This window comes from Apteryx rowi, unplaced genomic scaffold (genome assembly GCF_003343035.1).
Source record: "Apteryx rowi isolate R43461 unplaced genomic scaffold, aptRow1 scaffold_39, whole genome shotgun sequence".
NCBI classification, from domain to species: Eukaryota; Metazoa; Chordata; class Aves; order Apterygiformes; family Apterygidae; genus Apteryx; species Apteryx rowi.
In genome coordinates, this window is record NW_020450418.1 from 2,427,381 (window position 1) to 2,445,426 (window position 18,046).

The 18,046-nt window shown below is 53.0% G+C and overlaps 1 protein-coding gene across 1 annotated transcript in view; it reads right to left on the reverse strand.

The window, feature by feature from the left end:
* The window catches only part of PDE4B (phosphodiesterase 4B), a 60,427-nt gene extending 43,779 nt beyond the window's left edge, over positions 1-16,648 (reverse strand). The window contains exons 1-5 of the mRNA XM_026074557.1: positions 16,516-16,648; positions 14,130-14,324; positions 11,867-11,903; positions 11,706-11,776; positions 7,712-7,761 (exon numbers count right to left, since the gene is read on the reverse strand). Coding sequence (XP_025930342.1) covers positions 7,712-7,761; positions 11,706-11,776; positions 11,867-11,903; positions 14,130-14,324; positions 16,516-16,520 — 358 coding nt within the window. The 5' untranslated portion in view covers positions 16,521-16,648. The remainder of the gene's footprint in view (positions 1-7,711; positions 7,762-11,705; positions 11,777-11,866; positions 11,904-14,129; positions 14,325-16,515) is intronic.
* Positions 16,649-18,046: the final 1,398 nt, after the last annotated feature.

Below are 18,046 nucleotides of genomic sequence, written 5' to 3' on the forward strand. Positions count from 1 at the left end.
TCATTTACAGGCATTTCTTAAAGGGAAAACTGTACTACAATGAAATGTTTCATTAACTATTACTGTAACACTCTTCAACAGTTGCACAATGACAGGCTCATATAAGTAAGCACAACCTATGCGCTTAACAATACAAATGTTTTTAGTGGATCAGGATATGAAAGGATATTGATAATAAAGTCGCAGTAGCTGGGAGCGATTGGCGTATGAGAGCAGTCCCCACGCTCCTCGCTCAGTACTGCCCGGTGGGAACCAGCGAGTGTGAAAGGCGTCTCGGGACGGAGGGACTTCTGCAGCCGGACAGAGGGACAAGTTCATTAGCAATCATTTACTCCCTCCTTTAATTCTACCCGGTATAGATATTAATAGTTTTAATCTTTATAATTGTTATCCTAAAATAACAGATTTGTAGAGCTAACTCTGCTGGGCAAAATGTTTCTCCTGCTGGGGGCAAGGGGCGAATTCAAACTCGGTCCCCCAAGGCCGGCGTTTTGCCCGCGACACGCGGCCCTGCAAGCTCTAACCAACCAACGCTCCCACCCAGAGGCTCCGACGYGGCTGCAGCTGCCGCGGGCATGAGCTGACAGGGGCTCTCGGGAGCCCGTTTCAGCCCCCGCCGGCTGGAAAAGCCTGGTGACACGGGGGGCTGAAGGGCTCAGATCAGTGGGACGACGCTGCAGCCTGTTCATCGCTCAGGCATGCACAAGCAGTGCCCCACGACCCAAAAAAATAGCTCGGCCTGCCAGAAGCTGGGTTGGGGTGTTTTTGTTTCAGCTTGTTTTTTCCCTGTTCAAGTACGCATTTCTCAAACTCATATGGAACTGATTCGGCACATCGAAGGCGGTGACGTTGCAACCCCGTCCGCAGCGACCGTGATCATTCGAGGCCGCCCAAAGCGACAGAGGACTTTGCGGGCTTGACCTGCSCTTGAAGAGCAGCGTGGCTGAGGTGCCCTAACGACGGCACGTCACCGCGAGGACCCCCTCCTTGCCACCTTGCAAGTGCCTCCATCACTCGGAAGAAACGGCCCCCGGGGAGAAGCCCTTCCGATACCCTCGGACCGTTTTCATGGCTTTACACCGTGTGTAGCAGAGCGCGGTGAGCATCAGTGAAACGACGACCTCAGCAAGAAATAGCGCTTGGGCTCCAAAACCGCTCTTCAAAACACGCTGCCGCTGCGGAGCGCGGTCACCCGGCCAGAGTGGGGTCCTCCCTCCGCCCACCCGCGGACGCCACCTCGGCGGCACGGGCCAGGGAGCGCCGCGCGTCCCAGCGAGGGGCCGGGACGGCGCGGAGGGGCGCGGGCTGCCGGCGGCACGTGCAGCGTCTTCGCGTGACACCCGCAGGTGGGGCGCAGGGAGAACTGTTTTACGCGTTGCTATGGGGTCATGCCTCGCTTGGGCGTCTTCGGAGGCCCGCCGAGCAGAAAGCGAGGCTATTTTCTCAAATAGATGTCATGAAATCAATCCTTGCAGAATTTCTGGAGTCAAAGGCTAAACAGGTTTGCCTGAATAACTCCTGTTACTTGATATATGAATAAATCTAGCCAGGAGACGTAAAATGGGTGTCGTTTTTCAGCTGGAGCTGATCACAAAAAACTACTCTTTAGCCTCATTTAGAGTTGTTTATGTGCAGAGTAACATAACAACAGCATCTTAAATAAGCGCAGCAATTATCTTAGCAGTAAAGAAGTCTTAGAAAATTAAGCAAAAAGAAAAAAAGTCATATTGCAAAGCATAGTGACTTCAGAAGAAACTTTTCCCTTATTCTCTCAATTGCTAAAAGAAAACCTGATGTTCTTCTTTTAAAATGTGTCTGCCTCTAGGTCTTTGGCACAGGTTTGCTGATGGGAGGGCCGGCAATCTATTTAATGACTGCATTGACGTCAATAGCATAACTGAAATACTTACTAAGAAGCATGAGTCCAACTTTCGGGGGGGGGGGGTTGCTGGCAGGACGAACACGCGAAACGGACTCGGGAATGAACTGCTCTTCCACCGCCTTGGATGTCACCAACACCCTCTGAAGGTTGGCCGGCTCCTCTCTTTTTTTTTTCTGGAGGTGACTTTTAAAGCTCGCTTTGGAACATGCTTTTTATTTCGCCAGACTGCAGAATTACTTTATAGTTCAACAGCCTTGATTTTACTCGGTCATGTCATTAAGATGACTTCTGATTTCCTCTATAGCTTTGCTAGTCTCTAAAGAATCTGCATCGTTATAGCCTGCTTCCTTTAAACATAACACTTGCATTACTTTCGAACACTTTATAGGTAAGCCTACAGCACCACTGAATTTACTGAGCACAATCGTTACTTTTTAGCACTGCTTAGCTATTTGGTAGTCTGCAGAAATAGGGCTCCACACGCTTGTTAGAAGCCTAAAAGACTGTATCTACTTGTGCAACCTATCCGGAAATTAAAAGGCCAGATCCTGCAGTCCACACTGAGCCAAACTCACGGCACGACTTCAGACTCGGCCATCCATTTCGCACATGCCTCGCGCCGCTGTCTGCCCTCCGAGCGGAGGACGTCTGCTGCGGGACTCCTAGCTCCATGCTAATGACTTGGGGTTTGTGCTGACGTGCAGCTAAGAGCTGACTTGGATGCACAGGACTTGTTAACTCCTACAGAAAGTTGGGACTCTCATTAGCACAAGCGCCGGCATTATCCAGTCTTTTGTTTACGCTTTATCCAACTGTTCACGCACGAGTCTGTGTATATCTTACACCCACATAAAAAACGAAAGAGTACAAGTCCTGAGTTCGTGTAAAGGCATGTGAGAAGTGCAAACGTGCAGATGTGCAGGAGAGCAGAGGCTAAGGCACAAGCAAGAAGAAACACCAATCTTTCACTCCCATCCCCAGAGAGGAATTTTAACAAAGCTTTAATCCCGTGAGCCCTGAGAAGCCTGCGTGTGACATACCCCAAAGTGCTACACCCCCCCAAAGCCTCCGGTTGCAAAGCAAGCTGGCTGTATTACATTGTCAGGTGTATAATTAATTGTGGGGACATACTGTAATTAAGCCATGTTGAAAGTATCTAAGGGGCACTGGGCTGCCTGCTGTCGGGAGAAGCTTCCGCGAACCTCTCGTAGCCGCAGGAAGCACGCAGCGCTATCTGCCCCTGGCTGCCGGCCTTGGCTCCTGCGAGCCGTCGGTAACCTGCAAATGCAACAGCCCATCGCACAAACCAGCGCCGGCAAAGTGATTCCCATTATCCAGCTGGATATTGATCTTCCAGGAGATACGTGCCACCTCTTCCCTGTCCCCCTGTTCATCCGGGAGCGGGGTCCTGCTCCCGGTTGTGTCAGCCCGGTGCAGCGCTTTCTCCGCAAGGTCGGCGCCTGGGGAGCTGGCGGGGCCGCGGGTGACGCGCGGCCGCTGCGCGTGCCCTGGGAAGGCTAGACGTGCCCCCAGGAGCCTAGGCTGCTTCCGACAGACGTGAAACCAGGCGAACAGCCCCCATCGTGCAGTGACGGAGAGGATACTGGAGACAAAGCGCAGATCCTACACCGAGTCGAGAGAAAGAACCTGGTAAAACAGGGCAGCATGAAAAAATCCTGGGAAAATTACAAATAGTGAGGAGAAAACAAAGCAGCAGAAGAAGGGATTGTACCAAACTGAGTGGGAGAATGAGAGCGTAGACTGAATGTGGCAGCCAGTAAAACACGGTTTAATTTGGAGGGAAATAGGGCCAGCAAAGTAAATAAATGCGGTGGAAGGAGAAAAAGTAAGCAGGGGCTGCAAGACTTGCGGTGGTTAAAGATCTTATTAGCTGAATCAGTTGGGCAGGAGAGACCGAATGGAGGGAAGAGAAGGCAGTGATGGATTCACCGAGCCCAAGGTAGTGCAAAGGTCAATGAAAGTAACCGTGGCAAAGAGGCCACGTTTTTTAAAAAATGAATATATGCGAAAGAAGTGTGGCAGACGCTTGAGTGACAATGTGCTCGTATCACTTGTTTCTGTAGCCCCAGAGAACGTAGCTGGGTAGCGCCCATGGGTCGTCCCATCAGTCATCCCGGCGCTGCGCAACGGCATGCTGCAACGCTACGTATTGCTCGGGAACCTCAGGGTCCTGAATATTCCCGTTAGCCTTCCCAGCCGTGAAGTACATGAGCTAATTAAGGATTTATGCACTTTCTGCTACAGCTACATATTTCCATATTATGGTTTCTTAGTTAATTCATAAAAGCAATTTTGTTTGTTCCTGTGATCTGCAGTTTTAACAAAATAACAGGAAAAATCTGCCAGATTTACTTAAGCTGATACCAAGGACAAAACACAGGATGTTCGATACATATTCCTCTTCCTTTTATGGCCGTGGCCCTAATGTTAAGAAAGCTCTGAAATTTACAGTGACATCACTATCGGCATTGAAAGCATTTTGTCTTGTGAAAAGCTTGACCAGAATTTTTCATGGCTTCAAGAAAACGAAAGCCAAAATCAGAATTTCAAAACCTCAGCACAGCTCTCTCGTTCAGCCGTGGGCCCGGGTCCCCRTGATGCAACTCCTCGGCAGTGCACTGGGAATGGATTTGGCTCCTCTCGGTTTGCAACAACTGGCAAATCCTGTAATATTCTCCTTTGAGTAAACAGCTGGCATGTATTACTTCCAGTGCAAATGCTGAATGTAATTTGTCTCCCTCCAGGGTAATTTTATTAATGTATGCTAGTTTGCTTTAAACCCTGAGTTCTGTACTTTTCATAACAGGATATAAATCACTGCACTAATGACAAATAAAAGGAGACATATACGAGGTGCTCCTACGGATGTCAATTGATTCTGGTAAATCTCTGAATCAATGTGTGACATGGGAGAGCTAAAAGAAAATACTGAACCTGGCCGACTACCCAATCTACAGAATATAAACACATTTGATTTCAAAACACATTCTTTTATCTAGAAGGATGTAACACAGCCTGGCCCCAATCAAAACATTGCTGCTTCCTTCTCCAAAACCTTCAGGAAAAACACTCGGCATCCTTTCAGACATAGGAGCCACCGGCACATAGTTGGAAGTGTTCTGATAGGAAAATCTCTCCTTCCTTTCATAATTTCCAAATCAGAAGCCCATCTAGGGAAAAAAGCTGCCAACACTGAAAAATCCCCTAAAAATCCTAGTTCTAGCTGCATTTAAGTGGAAACTTCCTCGGAAAGTAAGTGGCCATCTGTTTTTTCTGGGCTACTGAAGCGAGTTACAACCGCTAAGAGCGGCTGTGAGCAGGGCACGGAAGGCAATCACCGCCTCGATGGGGGCGACCGGCACATGAAACGACGGCGGACTCCGTAGGAAGCTAGAGAGGCCTTACAGGAACCGAGGCGACACTTTGGCCAGCAAGGCGGGGATGCCAACTGCAACAAGTAAACAAGGTCAGAATTCAGAAGGGTCCTGGCTTGCACGCTAGAACAGGACAAAATAAGGAAATAAATAGCCGCAGGAGAAAGACCGAGACTGGCATTCCTCTCTACACCTGCCCTGCCGCCACCGCCGGCGCAGAGCCCTCCGCGCAGCACAGGCCGTGCCGCACGCTGCCCGCGAAGGCGTCGCTGCAGCCTCGCGACCAGCACTGCGAGCGTGCAACGACGCTGCTGCGCTGGATCGCATGCACGGAGAGAAATAATCGGAAACCCAAGTGAACTGAGAACCCAAGGCTTCCTTTTTCGCTAACGCTGACAGCACTGGCTCCTTTCATAAAGGAAAAAACACAATCTTCTATCACAGACTCAAAAAATACTTCCTACTCTTACCTACAAACCATCACAATTTAGTTAAGTTACTTAAGTTATAATTATATAATTTATATTTTTTGTTGAATTTGAAGACTATTCCCAAAGCCAGTTAAGATTCCTGGTTAAGCGTCTGTGTGGTCCCAAATCCAGGCCATTCCCCTCTGCTTCCTTCAAATCCCACGCCGCCCAAGCTGCAGTTTTCCTTCACAGCCCCTTTGATATCTAATTCAAATCCGCACACCAAACACGCGTCCAACATGGCTCATTTCCACACCGGGACATTTTCTTTTTTCACATCTCAGGTAGGACATTAATATATTTTTAGACATACTAATCTATCTGGATATAATTGAAACATTAAAACTCATGAAACATTAAAGTGAAACATTAAAAATCATGAGTCAGGATCACAAGGGCTTGGTTAAAAATGCAAAAGCTTGAATTTTTTTCAGTTGCTTTCTGGTTTCGAGCTTTACAGGGTGACACAAGATTTGCTCTACAAATACGAGTGTCAGAAACTAACCTTCGGTTAAAAAGAAAGCTGAAATTTTCCTGTATTCCCACAGCGTTATAAGCTTGGGTTAGCTAAAAAGTATCAAGTATCCTATGGCTCATTCCAATTTCAAGAGTAAGAAATACTGCAATACAGTGTAATTTCTGTATCTATGTAGGAAAACATCCACAAAGCGTTAGAAAGTTGAAAGGAATTGGCTTCCACCGAAATGAAGCGCTAAGGAAATTAATCTAAAAATTCCTAGGAGGGAATYCTCTATTCTCAGGTTCTACAACCTCTATAAAAGTATCCATGCAGAGCTCAGGAAATCGTGCAGGACTGCTCTTGCACAGGTCACGGAAGCGGAGTGCTGCCACCGCCAGGTTCGGCGGTCGGTGCGGAGCTGCGCTGCTGCGAGTCCCACCTGCACGCTGCTCCCAAGCGGCCGAGCGCAGGAGGAGGAGGAGGAGGAGGAGGTCAAGATCCTGTTGTCCAATTTTCTTTCCGCATCAGAGGTTTTCCCATTCCAGTAACCATTTTTGAGGAATCTAATAGGAAGTCTGCAGGACTATGCAGGCCCCCAGACAGTAAATAATACGCACGGTGTCAGGAAATGGCAGTTAGCAATCCAGGCTTTACACGCTATAAAAATTAAGTTTTATGAGTCCCTCCTAGCACACAGCTATTGGAAATGCTGAGATGACAAACCTCATGAACGAGCACTCCTGCAGAGCTTATCTCCTCGCCTGGGGAAGCGAGGTTGAAGAGGCGGCTGGGCACCGTGGCCCCGGCGGCAGAGCTGAGCCCTGAGTGCCGAGCGCCGGCCGGCGGCAGCCCCGGAGCGGGCAGCAAGCAGAGCGTAGGCTTCATTGAGCCTCACGCTCTCCCACGGCCTGCTCGCCTTTGCCGGGGTCTCCGAGGTGGCCTGGGGACGAGGATGAGGTGACCGAGGGAGGCGGCGTGCCGGGGAGCAGGTTGGCCCGCGGGTGTGCTCGGCCGCGCTTCCGACCTCGCTTCCCAGCCTGCTGCGGAACGGCGATTGCAGAAGACCCCGAGCAAAGGACGAGGTTTGCAGGAGGGCCCAGCGAAAGCAGAGGAAACTCCACCTGAGACGGGGTTTCCACATTGCAGTTTTTACAGAGGTCGCATGGAAACCCACGGAAATAAAGAGGATAAAAGATGGAGCCGTGCCTGAGCCTGCTCGAGCTCGTGGGCCGGGGCTTGCCCGGGCGCGCGGCACGGCGACGCCGACCAGCAGGCGCGGGGGCCAGCGCTCCCGAAGCAACTGCAGGCTTGGCTCCCGTCCCAGGGCGCGAGGGGAAACCCAGCCCCACGCTACGAGCGGAACGACGCTCGGCGCCGGCCGCTTGGCGCGCGCGGCCTCGAGCAGCTCTGCACGGGCGGCGCGCGGAGGCACGGCCTCGCGGAGCGGCGAGCGGCGGCCCTCGGCATCGCGCCCGGCCCCGGYGCCCGGACCTCGCGCACGTACCTTGCAGGCTCACTCGGGAGACCGGCGGCTGACTCGTGCCAGGAGATCGCCTACGGAGACAGAAACAACACTCTCTAAATAGGTATCGTTTAGTTAAAAAACCCTTTTCACRTTCACAAAGCAGCCTGAGACACTTCAAAATGGTTTGGCAGTTAACGAAYGGTATCAATATATCTGTTTAAAAAMATCCACACGGGTTATGTCCCCTGGCTAAGCACCCACGCATCCTGGAAAGAGCATCCATCAGGAAAGACGCGCCACCATCCCAAACGGCCTCCGCAATTTTCTGGTCCCCAGTGGCCCGGAAGGCGGCAAAGGCTGGTTCCTGCGAGCGGAGGGGCGCTGAGTCCCCGGGCCAGGGCGGCCCTGCACGCTCTGCCTGCAGCGGCTGCCCGCGGCCCGGCGTGTCACTTGCGACAGCAGCGTGCGGGCTGCAAGGCCATGCGTGTCCCCGGCAACACGAGAAACGTAAGGCCCTGAACGCTGCAGTTACCAGCCTCAGTCGCACCTGGAAGCAAATAAGGAGCCACTGGAGCCGCTATTATAAGCGCTGAAACGGAGCTGAATGACATTTTTTGTCTAGCCACATCTTCATCAAAGAGCTCGGGATTTCAGAAGGACCAAAAACTGGCTCAAGTCTAGCTGACAGGTTTGACTGGCAAAACAGCGCAGCATTTCTCCAAATGTCAAAATACTTCAATGTGAGATTTGCCAAATAAAACTACTTATTTTTTCATGTTGAACCATAATTTATTTTTTAAAAGCCTCGTTTTTTTAAGTAGTTAAAAGGAGTTCAAACAAAAAAAGCAAATATTTCATCTTGGGTTGAAGAGAGTATTTCAGACTGACCGAAAACGAAACTTTGGGCTTTTGCTTCACTAAGACTGATACATTTCTGACTTAAGTCCTTGATACATTTCAACTGAAGCCAGATTTCCCCATGCTCTGCCTTAGCCAGCTTCCTAGCCCCAATTTTTTTGAGTCGGCCACCAAACCGAAACCTCCATTATTTGCCAGCTCTGCTCTGAAGCTCAAATCAAAGCAAGCGAGGAGCTCGGCTGTGCTGCAGCTGTAGCTCCAGGGCTTCTCCGCAAGTGCTCCAGGAAGGTCCCGCTAACCAGGCGAGAGCTCCGTGAGAGCAAAGCAGCTACGATCCTGCTCCCAACACCCGGCCCAGCTCGCCAGCTCCCGGAGCAGCAAAGGCCAGCCGGGATGCAGGCAACACGCCGGACCTGGACCTGGACCCGGACCCGACCGCTCCGCGGGATGCCCGCTCGCCCTTCCCGGCGGGAGGCGAAAGGGCCACCCTGCTCCAGGCAACTGCGGGACCTCGGCTCTCCGAAGGGCTCAGCACGGTGCGTACATGCTGGCTGCTGACTGCCTGGAAAATCTGCCCCGACCTGCCTCTGCTGAGCCTTTGAAAATCCAAATCTTGAAATCTTTGAGAAACTCCCCAGTAGGGGCACCAGGCTCCTGCGGCTGCGGTGCTGCCAGGACCCGCGGGAAGGTGCTCCAGGCACCGCCAAACCGGGCTGCGCCGAGGTGCGCGGGCATGCCTGCGGGGCGGGCAGAGCAGGAAGGCACTCCGAGGCGGCAGGGCATTCCCCGAACCCCGAGCGTGGCACGGCGCCGCTCCCGCCGCCGGGAAGCAGGGCTTGGCCCCGCTCACCCGGCTTCTGCGGCGGCCGGGGCAGGCAGGCGAGCCCCGGAGCGCATCCAGAGGAGCTCGGCGGTGCCGCGGCCCCGGGCCTTCGCCGGCACCCGCGGCCCCGGCCTCCTGCTCCGGCCTCCTGCCGCGGGCGCTGCGCCGAGCAGGAACCGGGCGCCTCCTCGCCGCCTCCCAGGCCAGCGCGGCTCCCAAGTCAGGCATTCAACGCCCATTAATCATACTCTCCTCTTTTCCACTCAGGAAACTGTCTTAAAAATCCTCATGCTAAAGTCCAAAAAATCTGGGTTCTAGTTGTTGTTTTTTTTTTTCTCCAGCCCTTAAGACTCAGATTTTCCAGCATTTCATGAGGGACAGAGTCCTCTTTTTCTTTTTTGGGGGGAGGAGGGGGAAAGGGTGTGGAGGAGGAGGAAGGCAGAGGGAAGGGGGGGGGTTAAGGAGAGCTAAGATTCTCATGATCCCCAGAGCAGAAGTTTAAGAAAAATACCACATATCATGAGACGTATGATAAAGTCATGAGTTGGCAGCACTGCTGTAAGCCAGCAGAGCCATCTGGAAATGGTGCGGGAAGCTCCGCAGTGCCTGGAAGCAAGTGCATGCCGCTACGGACCTGGAAGGCTTCGCACATAACGTTCAACGACTTTTACTTTGGCCGGGCAAATGACTTATACCTCCATCAAATCTGGGAAGGTTTTCAGAAGGACACAGCACGACGCCTCTGTGTCCTACAGGTTACGCCCCTGCTTCCTTCCGGCCCCGCCGAATTTCAGATTCCTCATCACGAGGTGCTGAAATGCTTGAGCCCCTCCAAAAAGCAAAGCGCGAAAAAGGAATCCATTTCAGCCGTCTGGTTTTTATTAACCTCCGTCCTGAAAATCAGCGCGTCCTTTCTGATCAAAGCTTACAAAAAGAAACCAACAGGAGGAGAATCTCATGCCTGAATAAAATTCCGGGTTTTAAATTTACACATAATGTAAAATACGATACTGTGTCACAAGACAAATAGCAATGTCCACAGTGGGCATCCAGGCTATGCCACTTGCGTACGCAACCGGGGAGCAACCCTGCAGTGTCCGTGCTCGTGGACTTCATGGAGAGAAACGTGGACCAAGCAGCACCTGCCGGTCTGCGGGTGGGAACGGCGGGCACTAACCAACCCCTCCAGGAATGAATAACGGGAACTTCACACCCAACGGCTCTCTTGGAACAAAACGGGAACAGAAAATCACCATGACTGGCTCGTTATGGATAGCCAAATGAAAATGGTGGTTCCGGGCAAAGCAGTAAAAAGGAGAATTTATTGGGTTTATCCCCCTCAGCAGGTATAAAAACAATGCCCTCCCCTTAATTTGGGTTTTAAATCCTCTTTCCAGTTCAGCATAACTATATGATCAAATAAAGCAACATGAGCTCTCCTACCCGAAGATTAATGCAAGCTAGTGAAGCAGCCTGCCAGGTGGGGAGGGCAGCAGAATGACTGCTGTCTGTGTTTTGGGATGCTTGCTGAAGCAAACCTTCACTGCCCAGGTGCTATTCTGGATTTTCACTTGTTGGCATCTCCTCTTTACATGAGTGAAAACGTAGGTCAGTACCAGAGCTTAACCGAACACAAGTGACGGAGTCTGCTCTGAAACTGCACTTCTAACACAAGTCTGGGAAAGCCGAGGTGGCAAATGGGGAAAGATATTCTTTTTCGTATGCACCTAATACGCCCAGAAACATATCTCCTCCTCCTCCTCCTCCTCCTCCTCCTCCGACTCATTGCATTTTCCAGCCCCTGGTGCCAGACGCGATGACTGAGCTAGGAGCAGCGGGGCGGCAGCAGAGTGGCGGCTCTCGGGGCACAGGCTGACGTAGGAGAGCACCCTGCCCTGCCCGGGGAAGGGGCAGGGATGGCGGGTGGGGACACACGGACACACGGACACACGGACACACACACACGCGCGCGCTCTCGCCGGCCCCGCGGCGGCGCGCTGCGCTATGGCGCCCCCTGGTGCCCCGCGGCCGCGCCGCTGCCGCCCCTGCCCGGCTCCGCTCCCGGCTCCCGGCTCCCGGCTCCCGGCTCCCGGCTCCCGGCTCCCGGCCCCGCTCCCGGCTCCCGGCCCCCGGCCCCTGCAGCTATCTAAGGCGGCTTCAAGCAGTGCCCGTCCCCAGGAGCCTGCGGTCGCCGTACACACGTTGCCGCTGCAGGTCCAGGGCCAGAGCCCCGGCACTGCCAAAGGGAGCCGGGCCAGCCGAAACGACGCTCGGTGGAATTCGGGCCGAAATTGGCCCGCTGGGTGTAATATTGTGCTCAAGGGTCAACGCAACGAAAAGCAGAGGGCTTACTTGTTCAAGGTCCCGTGCAAATTGGTAAGCAACGTAAAGTTATTTCTCACGCTTCGTAAACTTGCCAGGACCTATGGTAAACAAAACCAGAGATTTTATATGACTTAACTTAAGGCTCTCAAACTCTTGTGTTAATGTCAGGCAACAGACTTCAAACTTACCTGTGCAAAAGGTGTGACAATCAGGTCATCTCCATGTCTAGGGAAAAATGAAAAAACATGTCTGTGCAATTCACTGCATTTTAAAAGACAACGGACAATATCTTGCTGCTGTACGGCACGTCTGCATACCCATGACGTTACATGGCTCGAGAATCCCGCGCTAAACACAGATATCGCTACCGAGGCAGCCGCCTCCCAGCAAGCGTTTTGGCGGCCCTTGGTGGCGCTGGGGCTCTGCCCTGCGCAAGGTGCTGCGCACCCTCCTCCTCGCGCAGGGACGGCTCGTGACCCTGCGACGCTGGGCAGCGGCGCTTCCCATGGCCCAACCTCCGCGGGCTGGCGGCAAACCCGGCCCCTGGAGGGCTCACGGGCAAACGTATTTATCCCAAACCAAGGCTTCCTTCGCCTTGGGAAAAGGGCATTTCATGGAGGCACGTTTCCCCGTGTAGCCTTGCCACCCCAAAAAAAGCTTTAACCCACACAGTGTTTCTTTGTTTAACATTACATCAAAGTTTGTTCCCGATGGAAAGGTCTCCTGCTCTCAGTGTACGCTCACAGACAAAAAGCAACCCTGGCTGGAACAATTGTTGGGATTGGTAACACCAGGCAATAAAAGCCAGGAAACTCAAAGTTAAGGCAGCGCGCTCGCAGCGCGGTGGAAAAAACATAACAGCCTGGGGAAAGGTCAGCTTTGAATTTCCTGGCTTTGGTTGACTTGTGTCGCAGTCTTTAATGTTACTTCCACAGCGGGTTTTGTCTGTCCATTTTCATCATGGAAGAGTGTAAGTTCTGAGAAAAACCCCTCACCATCGATAGGAGACACCGTGTTTGGCGACGTTGCACGGAGCACCCGTGTGTTTGTGTAACAGATCAATGCGGTACGAACGGGTGTATTTTTACGGAATCGAGCGCTCAGCGTAATGGGATTACTGCAGTACAGGGTTGCCCCAACCGCGGCTGGCAGGCGGCTGCTGCTGCTCCCGGCCCCGCGCGCTGCACCGTGCGGCTCCGGCGCGCTGAGCACCCCCGGGGAGGCTGCTCACCCGCCTCCGAGGGCGCTCGCCGACGCCTGGGCCGCAGGCAGGCCCATCCGTCCCGACTTAGATGTCAGCGCTGCTGAGTCTACGTTTTAATTAAAGTCGTCTCAAAGCCGATGTCTGAAATAGGTCAGGCAAATCAGAGTCTGGAAGCGCCTGCCGCCCTCAGCTGACTCCTGCCGGAGCCCCGAGGGCTGCTGTACCCGGACGTGCCCACACGGCCCACGGCTGCGAGGTCGGGCAAGCGAACCTCGCTTTGCCCGCGGCTCCCGGAGCGCCAGGCGAGGGTGTGAGAGCAGCAGCGGGGCCCCGCGTATTTGCATGATTTGGAGAGGTTACTTCATCTCTGGTAAACATTTACTAAATGTTAACTGCAGGGAGGGATGCTTTCTTTCCACAGTTCTCCCAGTGGATCTTGCCAATATTTAGATTTCTATTTCATGACAAAGTATCTATGGCTTCCGTAATAGCTCAACTTTATCATGAGCACTTTTTTTAGCTTAACGGTCACTTTGAAATTTTAAAACTATGTCTTTTAAAATCAAGGACTGCAAATCCAGGACACCCATTTAGGCTTCATGCTCTGTGTTGTATTGATCCTCTCGAGCTCAGCCATCTGTCTCGGTTTTCTGTTGTATTTCTCACCCAGTTCTAGTGACCAACACATGATGGAAACATGATGGAGAAGAATATACTGCAAATATAGGTACAGCCATATTTCTGTTGTTCAGGCTAATGGAGCATTACCCACTTAAGCAGGAGCAGAGACGTGAATGTTAACGGGGCTCTGAACATGCAGTGAGAGTAAAATGGAGAAAAGAAAGGCAGCAAAGCACTGAGTCAGCCAAGCGCTGGAGGAAGGCGGTTCTGGGCCTGCGGGCCAGCGCTGGGGCGCGTGAGCCGGGCGGGGGGTCTGCGCCGGGAGCACAGAGCAGGCGCTTCGCCCCGGAGCGAGCGGGCAGCGATGCCCTGCAACACAAATTCCCACTAAAAGAACACGTACCAATGAAGGGAAAACGCAAAAATGCTGTGTTATTTTAGGATATGGATGTGAAAACTCGTATTAAATGACAGAGAAAAGGGGCATATTTCCAGGACGGGATGGAGGAAAGGAGTCTTGCCTTGGCAGGTGATGAAGGCACCGGAGTGCCCCAGCCCGTTCTCCCCGAGGACCGCGGAAGCTCTCGGGTACGGAAACGTACGACGGGAGCTGCACTCGTACTTACTGCTCGCTGGGAAGAGAGGAGTTCCTGGACATAGTCTTTGGCGATAAGTCATAGTCGCTGTCCGATCTGTAGAGGAACGACTCCCTGCGCTGGCTGTGGCCGGGGAAAGTCGTGTGCAGCACGAGGCCCGACGAGGAGCTGGCCTGCGGGTCCAGCGGGCTGCGGCCTGGCGACGGGCCATTTTCCACGTCGAAGCTGTGAACAAAGCACACGCTGTATCACGCACGCCTGCCGAAAGGTGCTTTGCCGCCTGCTCTCCTGGCCGTGCCCGTCGGCCCGCGCGGAGACGCTGCGCTCCGGGCTCTCGGGTCTCCGCTGGCAGCGGCGTGCCCCGAACGGCCCGCGGGACGCGTCCTGCTCCGGCCAGCACAGCACCTCTCCAACGCTCGGCTTTATCCCTGCCGGGCCCACAGATACGCTTCTATTGCACGTAAGCTGGACCCCACCTGAAGCTCAAATGTTTGCCTCCAGGGCTTTTTTCCTGACTACACCTACTCCGGCTGCTCCGCAGCAGTTGGCCCCCATTCCCTTTTGCAGCAAAGTTTTGAAATCCTGCAAGCTTTGCGAGGACGCGGCAGCTCTGCGAGGCGGACACCCATGCTCGGAAACGTCGGCCTCGCTTTGCAGATACGTTTCACGTCTCGGCCATTATGCGAAATTAGCTCAGCAAATGTCAAAGAGCTGGGCTGCAAAATGGAGGGTTGTGCAAAGAGAAAAACCCCAAGCCTCCCGTCACCGTTTCCATTATACACCCACTTTCGTATGGTTTCATAACCTGGCTGTTGCAACTCGGGGCTGGAGTCACCGCGGACTCCGCAGCGAGCGCCACCCCTCGTAAACGCGGAGGACGGGCAGGTCGGCCTCCTCCGCGCAGGCACTGGGATCTCCTCTAGCTGATACAAACACCAGATGTGCGACAACACTCACGCTACAGCAAATGAACCAAAGGTGCACTCAGTTCGCGTGTCCTTGCCTCTGGAAGGCTACTTGTGAAATGCAAACTGTCACCGTCGCACTGTCGCGCACCCGGCGCAGGGTCTCGCAGCCTGCTGGGCGAGCGGCAATGAGGAGCAGCTCTGTCGGGAAGCTTCCTGCCCCCAGCGGATCACACTGGGATCTGCTTTGTGCTCTTGCTCTGCGTGGGCTGAGGGTACTCTGGTGTCCTGCACTGCCTTAGGTGAACCCTGTGCACAGGTTTACTTGAGCCACGTCTTGAAATCTGAAGGCACCGGTTGCTCCATTAGCAATGAAACAGGATTTAAAAATAAGAAACTTCTGTAAGCTGTGGTAGTTTCTCACTTGCATTGGGCATCCCCGCGCGGTGCACCCACGCAGGAGCGGTGCACCCACGCAGGAGCGGAGCGCTCGGGGCGCGGGCGCAGGGGCTGCGCGGCACCCCAGGGTGCCTGGCGCTGCTCCGCGGCAGCACGGAAACGGTGCACCGGCTCTGCAAAAAGGAAGTGGCCTTTCCTACTTCTTGCTTCATAAACTGACTCTCGAGGGAGTTTGCTTAGTCTCCGATAGCTGACACTCGGGCTCAGCGCAGAAGTGCAGTCTCACATCACCAAAGGTATTAATGGAGGCAGAAAATAATTACAGGTCCACTAAGTCACCAGCCTCTCCCATTCCAGCTGCTTGTGTCCTGATTCACGGCACTCGCTAGCGGCACCCCGAACCGCGGTGCCGAGCAGTGCGGCACAGTGCTCAGGCGGTCGCAGGGGAGCCGCGCGCTGCCCCCCGCCCCGCGCTGCTCCCCGCCGCGCTCCGCCGCTCCCGGCAGGCCAGGGAGGGAGGCGAGGGCGGGCGGCGGGGAGCCCCGCGCGCCTCCACGAGCTGCGGGAGGAGACGACACCAAGGGCGGTGCTGGATCGCCGCCCGAGGAGGGCGAGCAAGCTCCCCACCGACAAAAAGAGCAAAAAGCTGGAAGGGTTGTAATAACGCACATAACCTTGACGGGAGCTTGTGCCCAGTTGCAAAACTTACAGGTATCAAAATATTCTCCTTTTCTAGCGTGAGCACACGGATATACACAGAGATCACTGCCAGTACAGACCAGCGACCCAGGCACATCAGAAAGGGAAAGCAAACACCAAATACAGCAGAAGGGAACCACTGATGGAGACAGTCTCAGACAAAATCACTGATGTGAACGTGCCATCTCTGAGCTCGACCCTGCATCGTTCATACCAAGGCCAAGCAGAACCGAAGCCCTGTGAGATACAGACCAAGCAGCCCCAGAACAAGGGGCTCTGTCCTCCTCGGGCAGCAGCCAGACATCCTGAAGGATTAAGGCCTTCTACCTCCTGGTCAGAAAACCTGACAAAAACCTAAATTTCATGGCTCAGCCTACCCATAGGTCTTTGGTGTCCACAGGAAGCACACTTACTGCATAGCTGAGGAGAAGCAGAGGAGCTGCTAGCAGGGTCAAACTCTCCAGTCCTTCAAATCGCCGGCACCAGCTGCAAGCTCGGTTTCACATTTTGCAGAAGCATTTCAGCTTCTTGAACACCAGCACGAGCACTGCTGTCCCGGAGGAGCACGGTGCTGGGTGCTGCCTCCAGGCGGTTATCTCGCAACACCGGAGGCGGTGCAGGCACTTCCCCTGCGGCCCAGCGACAGCGAAACACAGCTGCACGCGCGGAGGGGGCAGTTTGCGCCACAAGCTGTTTTCTGGCCCTTTTAATTTAAGACACCAAATACTTTATGTCAACAATGACCAACTGATGAATTAAGGAACAACTGATCAAATATCAATAATAACACATTGCATGTCGGGGATAGTAAACTTTGCTTAAGCAATTATATTTCTAACATAAATATTTATTTATATGTGATTGTGTGCTGGGGGGGAGGGTGCAGATAATTACTTTTGATGTCTCCAGAAACTTCTCACTAGGGTGGAGAAATACAAGACTAAGTCTCCTGACGGTTATGCTGTTCCTCATTGCTGTAGACAGAAGATAACTACTTTGTTCCTGTGCTATTTGCTCCCACGTATGGTTCCGCAAGAATTAAAAAATGCCCGAGAAGGGGAAACACGAGCACCAGTGCAAAGACTTTTAGACTCCTGTGAAACCCAAATGCAGGGTGCTGGTACAGTAGGAGTATGCATCGAAGGGGATTCCTGTGTCTGCCATGCTTTATTACAGCGTTTACTTATCAGATTGCTTAAGCACATCTTGAAACTGGTAATGGCTCGATTAATATTCTTTTCTTTTCTTCGTTATTATCTGTTCTTTCACGAATGGCAGCTTGAGTACACTTTATTTCTGCCCACAAAATCAACAGAAGAAAATTAGCTCTGTAACTATGGTATCTACAAACAACTGCCAGCGGTAGGAATTAATCCATACCTATTCAGAAAATTAACTCTGGTTACTCAAAACATTTTACTGCAAAACTTTTAAGTTTACTGACAAAAAGTGCAAATAGAGCAGTGAGCTAAGTCTGATCATTCAGCTGAGCAGGGCACCCGTCCTTTGGCTGTTCGCTGCGGCGGGTGCTGTCAGGGGACGCACACCGCAATCCCTTTCACACACGAGGTTTCAAAAGGGTGCAAAAAGCAACGGGACGGCGGCAGCGGGCAAAGCTGATGGAGGAAGCTTCTGCAAAGGAGACTACAGAGCAGTAATGGAGCAAGCTGCCTAAACGGGGAAGTATCCATCTAAGATCTGATTTTGCAGGGCTTACTGTTGTACGGGGTCTATATCTCGGGGAAGGTGGAAGATACCCAAATCCCCTTCCCTTTCCCTCTTCCGTTTACCCTTCTCTTCCCTTCCCCCTCTTTTAGCATTAAAAATGCTGTTCTCTAGTAGCCCAGGCCTCTCGGGAGCCACTCCGACAGAAATTCCCACGCAGGCCCTGAGGGATTTTCCATCCCTTCGGAAGACTTAGAGCAGTTTCCCAGCTGGAGGCGC